Source organism: Vespa velutina, chromosome 2 (assembly GCF_912470025.1).
Source record: "Vespa velutina chromosome 2, iVesVel2.1, whole genome shotgun sequence".
Taxonomy (NCBI): Eukaryota; Metazoa; Arthropoda; class Insecta; order Hymenoptera; family Vespidae; genus Vespa; species Vespa velutina.
The window spans coordinates 3,312,160-3,319,897 of NC_062189.1; the positions used below are offsets into that span (position 1 = coordinate 3,312,160).

Consider the following 7,738-nt stretch of genomic DNA (forward strand, 5'->3'; position numbering starts at 1 on the left):
CGTGCGCGTTTTCAATAATTAGGCGTTATATAAAACGCATGTAGGCGGCGTTATTGCATTTACGGTAGCAAGTATGGGGGATTTGTTATCTCTCTCATTCTCTTTCTGATTACGTAAATATTTTTTGTGCAACATAGCAGCGGAACGTTGGAACACGACGGAAGGAGAAACGTGGAACGTGTATTAGAACATGCATCCGGTTTATTCGATCTTCTTCGTTTCCCTGTACTTTAATCTTGTCTATGTCAAAACTACTATTAGCCTCCAGTATATGAATGCACGGTGTGCTTATATGTAATAAAGATATTCAACAATAAATTCGCAAATAATGTTTGCGAATGTGTCATCTTCCATCGTAGCAGCCGGTATTTCGATTTATACACGGTAACGACGCATAGGCATACAAGTTAAGAGGCAAAGAGATCCTCGTCAGGGTATACAGCAATGGCTACAGTTGAAGGCATTACAGTAGAGGATCTTAGGACGGAGATTGAAAGACTCTCAAGAGAATTAGATTTAGCTTCCACGGAGAAGATACAATCCGCTCAATATGGTCTTGCATTACTCGAAGAAAAATCGGCTCTACAACAAAAGTGCAATGATCTCGAGGCCCTCTATGAAAACACGAAGCATGAGTTAGAGATCGCACAAGAGGTTAATACACTTTTCTAATAGCACAACTGGTGCCGAGTTGATTTTATAGAAATAATAATATGTATATTAATATATTGATTCTACGATTATGTTTTAAATGCTATCTATTTTAGTTGACGTTTACTTAATTTATATTTATGAAATTATTCTTTAGACACATTTTCTTATAGATAAAAAATAGATATAGATTAAAACAAAATTGTCAATTTGAATAAATTTTCATGTGTAAATTGTGATATATGTTTTTCAACATATCACAATTTATAGCTCTCAATTATATAGCTTATGTCATCTTGTATGTTAAATATATCTACTTTTTTTTTTTTTAATATAATTTGCATGATATAGTTCTAGTATTTTATATTTCTACATATTTATCAGATATTTCCAATATTATATAAAATATTTAAAATGTTAAATATTTTAATATTTGAAATAATGAATTTTATATTTCCAGGCCTTAACTAAAGTTCAAACAACTACTATATTGACTACAAAAAGTGGTATTGAACAAGAGGAGAGTCTTTTAAGTGAAAGTGCAGCAAGAGAAACGTCTTTACAAATACAAATATTAGAACTGGAAAATGAAACAAAGCAGGTACTTTAAATTAAATTAATTCTGATAGCAACCATTCTTTTTGTGGATTTTTTTTTATATTTATCAAACTTAATTAATAAAGACAAGACATTTCATATATTTTGTAAATGATATTATAATAATACTTCAATATTCAGAGAAAAAATGTGATATAACATAATTAAACTTTGTAAATTTAACTTTTTCTGCAGTTACGTCATGAATTAGAACGAGTACAAGCTGAGCGTGATCATGCACTTCAGGAAAGAGAGGAAATAGGTAAAGATCATCTACAAGCAGAAACAGAAAGAAAAACATTAAGAACGGAATTACGTGAATGTAGATTTCGTGAAACTAGATTACTTCAAGATTATTCAGAATTAGAAGATGAAAATATCTCGCTACAAAAACAAGTATCTGGTCTGCGGTCCAGTCAAGTAGAATTTGAAGGTGCCAAACATGAAATTAGAAGATTAACAGAGGAAGTAGAACTTTTAAATAGTCAAGTAGAAGAATTAACTAATTTAAAAAGGATTGCTGAAAAACAAATGGAAGAGGCATTAGAATCCTTACAAGCTGAACGTGAAGCTAAATATGCACTTAAGAAGGAATTGGATCAACGAATTAATAGTGAATCTATTTATAATCTCAGTAATCTTGCTCTTTCTATTAGAGGAATTACTGAAGATCAAACAATATGTAGTGATGGTGAAGATGATCCGCCTGCATTACGTAGAATTGAGGCAGATTTGAAAACTCAAGAACCAGGAACTTCTGCAACAGATAAACAAGTAGACTTGTTCTCTGAAATTCATTTGAATGAATTGAAAAAATTAGAAAAACAATTAGAGCTTGCTGAATCTGAAAAAGTTCATTTAACTCAGAATTTAAGGGAATCTCAATATGCAGTTGAAAAAAGCCAAGGAGAGTTACAAACATTTATTGCACGAATTATGCAATTAACAGCACATGTGCAATCATTGCAACATCTTCATTCCAAATTACCTGGAAAAGAAAATGAGGAAGTTACAATGGAAAAATTGAATCAGGTATATTTGAATAATAAATACGGTAAGAGTGTTAAAATCATTTATATAATTGCATATAAATTAATATTTCAGGCTATTATGCAATACCATCAATGGAGTACAATGTCTGCCCGTGAAGTAGATCAACTGCAGAAAGATTTAACGGAATTAGAGAATGGTTTAACAGTATCTGATGCAACACAGCAATTAAGAACGGAATTAACAAATTTGAGAAATAAGGTATATATTCTCATATATTACGTTGTTATATCGTTCTCTACTAAAATGTGTTGATATTTTCAATGAAACAAATTATATTATTTATACGGTTGAAGGCAAATTGCTGGTATATAATTGTTTAATGTTTTTCCTTTAAAACGAAAAGCTCTATTTTTATAAAGGCAAGAATATAAAGTATCACTCTGATGACGCTATCATTGAAAAAAAATTTAACCTAGAATAGAAATTATGGCATTTCAGATCCCAGAATCAGAGAAGATGCTTCGAGAAAAGGTTGGAAAGTGTGCTCGTCTTGACGTATTTACCAATTATTTAATAACAACTTGTCTTTGGCTCCTCTAATTATTCATACATTTTGCTTTTCAGTGTTCTAACAGCCTATCGTGTATTGCTTCTTCAGATTTAATGAATCTTAACTGTATATGATATCAAATTTATTAGCCAATTTTTATACACTTTTATGATATATGGAATCATCTATGAAATTCGTATTTATAATGAAAATTTCTTTCATATATGACTCCATGTATCAGAATTTGTGTATATACATACATAATTATCAAGGATCCATAGAAAAAACATACGGATCTTAATGGCTATGCACCGTGGCTTTGAAAAGAATGTGCTTAAAAATAAAATATCGAACGATTAGATCTTCTTATGTATTTTATATACGTCTAACGCGGCATGAGTCAGACTCATAAAGCCTGTTTGCACGATGCTCAAATACGAACTATATATTTTAACGTGCATTTTTCGGAATATATTATGTTCTAGGCTGCTGATTACATGATTGTTACAAATGTGATCCTAGAACTGACTTTCCAAATTGACTTGAATTCATCCTTTCTTCACATATTCAGCAAATTTGCAATGCATAATAATTATTAAGGATTGTTAGACCTTAAATCATCATTACTGAAGTGTGATTTTTCCTTTCAGCTTTTAGATACTGAACAAAGAAGTATGCAACTCGAATCTGATGTTTGTACCCTCTCCAAACTTGCTATAGAAGCTGGAGGTTTTCTTGATTCAGCGCAAAATGATTTGCAAAATATTTCTGATGAATTGGTGTACCTTTATCATCATGTGTGTGCAGTCAATGGAGAAATGCCTTCACGTGTTGTCCTCGACCATGAAAAAATTGTTCCTGAAAAAGAAGAAGAAGGAAATAGTAAAATTGAATGGTGTAGAACTTTGTTCAAAACAGATATTAAAATTAAGGATCTAGAAAGTCTTAGCAAAGCAAAAGAAATTGCTAAGCATATAGAAATTGCTATTGATCAAATAAAACATCTGAGAAGTGCAGTAGAACATACAATACAATTATCTAAGAAGAAGGGAGTACAATCAAACATTTGTAATGTTTGTGAAGGTAAGTTAGAATAATTGTGTGTGTGTGTGTGTGTGTGTGTGTGTACATAGGTCAAAATTAATAGTTATTAATAGTTTTTCATATTGATTTAATTTATTTATTTTTATAGCATCTGTAAATGAGAATAAGGCCGAAGTGGCAGATTTGCAAGAACAAGTTATAAGATTAAAGGCAATGTTGTCTGCTAAACGTGAACAAATAGCAACTTTAAGGACAGTATTAAAGTCAAATAAAAACACGGCTGAAGTAGCATTAACAAATTTGAAGAGTAAATATGAAAATGAGAAAAGTATTGTTAATGAAACCATGCTGAAACTACGAAATGAACTTAGAATGTTGAAAGAAAATGCAGCTACATTTTCAAGTAAGTTTTTTTTCTTAATGAAAACTGTGTTAATTATATGAATTAGTTTGGCTGAATATTGTGATTAGTTTGACGTATTCGATATTAGACAAGATCTTTCATAAAAAAGGGAATTATACAATAGATAATTAATTATTATTTAATTATTTTTATTTAAGAATTCAGTGTATTTTCTAAGCAAATTTAGTAATATAACATTTTCTTCATTTTTTTTTACTAACATGCACCTATTAATGCATTAATCATAAACATGTTGAATATCAGAATTAATGTATACATTCTTATTCATATTAAGTTGTGCAACAATAGATTTTGCAACTGCTTTACTTGCATGTCATCAGATTTGCAATTTCAGTAAATAAAAGGGTGAATCAATGTAATTTTAATTATGAGATCTATTTGTTAAACAAATGTACGCTTTATCTCCATTTTTTTTTTAATATATTAATCAAATTCTATTTTAAGTATAAAGAATTTTATTAACTTTTCATAAAAAATAATACATTCACATACTTACTATATTTACTTATATTACTATATTTATTACTATGTTCTTCTTTTGCTTTTTCTTTATATTGTAATGTTATATAACAAAGTGAGATATAACTACTTATTTTTCGTTTGGTTGGACATTGTTATATGTTACATTTATATTATTTTTTGATATATTTCTTTCTTGCCTTTCTAATCTTCTACTCACCTATCTCGTGTTAAAATCCTGCTAACAATACTTCTCAGGTTTACGTGCAATGTTCGCTGCACGTTGTGAAGAATATGTTACTCAAGTGGATGAACTACAACGTCAGCTGACTATAGCAGAGGATGAAAGGAAGACCTTGAATCAACTTTTACGCCTCGCAGTGCAACAAAAGCTTTGTCTCACGATGAAGCTTGAAGAATTAGAAGTTGATAGAGAATTGCGAAATACCAGAAGACATGCTACTGGTGCTAATGGACGAGGTAGAGCGCGATTATTACAACAAACAAACCGTCCACATTTAGGCAGAGATTTCTTCTAGAAAATGATGAAGATGTGGAGCAAGATATTTTGAGAAAATATGGAATTCTGAACACCTTTGAAGTTTTTACTATTTATTTAAAAATTTCCCTGAATAGTAAAAACGAAAAACTTTTTTGTAAGGTTTTTAGTGAAAAATTGATACCAAATTACTGTTCATTAATCTATTTATCAAAGTATATTCGTATATGAATTACTTATCTATATTATTTATTATTATATTCTTAAAAACATTCTTGTTCCATGTCATACAAGTATTTTTACACAGACGACCGTGGGCAGGGATGAATTATTAATGGAACTGGTGACGCCGTCCTCATTATGAGAATGAGTTTTAAATGCATTGAGACATGGAATGATAGACTTATTGACAATTTTTACGATGCTCTTTTTGTCTAAAATTTATCAGAGTTTTGCCTTATATTATCTCTATTTTAGTAACAAATTCTAACAAGGAACAGAAAGAACATCAATTGTAATAAGCTGAGAATTTTTAATCTTGCTGTGACTGGTCCACAAGATACGTGGAGCCTTATAGATTTTCTGACCTACGCCCAAGATATTTTTCAGAAAAACTTATTTGTAAATATCAGACGTCATGCTGTGTATTGATTTGGTTCATTTTTAATAACAATAATATATATATATATATATATATATATATATATCTATGTAAAATTATTTATTTATTTATTTTATTTTTTTTTTTTTTTTTTTTAATGAAATTTTATGTTCATAATGAGTTCTGTCACCCGTGGGTCGTCAAAGTCATAGTTTTTGCATCCTTCGTGGATTCATAAATCGTATCAATAAGAAAAGTGAATGTATAAATTACTTCATACTAGACATGGTTGCATCAATTTCTACTTTATTGATAAACTTGCATTATGCAACATATAATATTTCAGACGCAAAGATGATAGCATTGCATATCATAGAAACAGTGTTAATAAACACGCCATACAGTAGCGTCCATAATCAAAGTAGAACACAAAATAATAGATATGTATATATGAAGAAAAATAAAACAGAAATAACACTGAGGGATAAGCAAAAGTAATGTGAATGTAGGGAATCCATTTACACATTTACTTTGCCTAATTGTTATTGACGTTTTTTTATCTAATAATAAGATCAATATAATTGTTCTATTGTGTAATTTTTTTGTTTAAATATTACTTGAATAATGAATTGAATTGCACATCATTTTAATTCGATTTTTAAATCACAAATGTTAATGCGCCATCCAGTTATATAGTATTCTTATGCATGACATTACTAAATAATATATATTCCACTCTCCCTCTCTTTCTTTAGAAATTTTTATATTACGCAGCTGCAGTTTTTTATGAGTAAATTCTTGTCAAATCGTGTGTTACTTGTTAAATTTAAAAAATTAACTATATTCTGTTTTTGATCTATTATTATCCTATAAAATGATAAAAGAGAGAGAGAGAGAGAGAGAGAGAGAGAGAAAGAGAAAGAAAAAAAAAGATATGTATATGTATGCTGCGCGCGTATGTAAGACGGAAAAAATAGGATTATTACGAATATTATTTATTACACTGTTCTATTTTTGTTTTATTGTACAATTGTTTATTTGTACAAAAACAGATCGTGTGTTCTAATTACTTTACGATTTAGCAACAGTATTGGAAGTTTTTCAATGCAGAATGTTCAATTACAATTATAAATGTATAGAATATTTACAAACTTCATAAAATACAATAGCATTTACAAAAGTTTTTTTTATCCTGTTTATATAATCTAGATTACGTATGGTTATTAATAAAATGATTAATATAAAAAATGCATAATTAGAATAAGAATGATAATCATTAAATATATGTGAAATACATGTATCTATTTTTTCATGTAATGGAACATTCTGCAAACATGTGTACATGTGCAAAACTACAATACAAGATTTTAAGTCAAATTTGTTATTATAGCTATTGCTATTAACTAATAATTTTCATTTTAATTATAATCGCTGCAGCTACTACTATTATTATTATTATTAATACTACTATTTTATTATTGTTATTGTTATTACTACCATTATTGATATCGCTACTATTGATATAATTGCTACTATGTTTCTATTTCTGTCATTGTGATTATTATCATTAACGTTTTAACGTTTTGAATAACTGAGTAATATTAATGATATTTCAAGTATATATTTCTATTAAAATTATATATTATTAATCAGGTACCATTACTTTATGGTCACATTCTTATCAATTTTAAATGCATATGATAACTGTCAGACATGGCAGTAATTTATTGTCCAGTCATTATATTTTTTGTATATGAATATGAATTGCCGTATTCATATATTCGTCAGTAATATGTTGACATTATTTTTGTTATATTTTCTATTTTATTTTCTCAACATTTTACTATCTTTTATATTAATGAATAAAGTGTACAAATCAATCATTTATTTATTTATTCTTTTTATTTTCCTTTTATTTCA

At 28.5% G+C, this 7,738-nt stretch overlaps 1 protein-coding gene across 2 annotated transcripts; it reads left to right on the plus strand.

The window, feature by feature from the left end:
* The first annotated feature begins 87 nt into the window (after nucleotides 1-87).
* On the plus strand, nucleotides 88-7,705 carry LOC124946426 (protein bicaudal D). 2 transcript variants are annotated; one of them, XM_047487117.1, is made up of 8 exons: nucleotides 88-654; nucleotides 1,112-1,252; nucleotides 1,444-2,280; nucleotides 2,353-2,499; nucleotides 2,740-2,772; nucleotides 3,442-3,874; nucleotides 3,984-4,238; nucleotides 4,977-7,705. In XM_047487117.1, the coding sequence occupies exons 1-8, from the start codon at nucleotides 445-447 to the stop codon at nucleotides 5,255-5,257; spliced, it is 2,337 nt and encodes a 778-aa protein (XP_047343073.1). In that variant the 5' UTR covers nucleotides 88-444; the 3' UTR covers nucleotides 5,258-7,705. The 2 variants fall into 2 exon arrangements, with proteins under 2 accessions (XP_047343073.1, XP_047343074.1); XM_047487118.1 differs by lacking the exon at nucleotides 2,740-2,772 and having other exon boundaries at nucleotides 89-654.
* The last annotated feature ends 33 nt before the right edge of the window (nucleotides 7,706-7,738 follow it).

Bases quoted from the DNA above. Each gene is read 5' to 3' on its own strand.
- LOC124946426 (XM_047487117.1), top strand. From the start codon at position 445: ATGGCTACAGTTGAAGGCATTACAGTAGAGGATCTTAGGACGGAGATT. The intron at 2,500-2,739 runs GTATATATTCTC...ATGGCATTTCAG, and splicing joins TAACAAATTTGAGAAATAAG to ATCCCAGAATCAGAGAAGAT. The intron at 4,239-4,976 runs GTAAGTTTTTTT...AATACTTCTCAG, and splicing joins AAATGCAGCTACATTTTCAA to GTTTACGTGCAATGTTCGCT.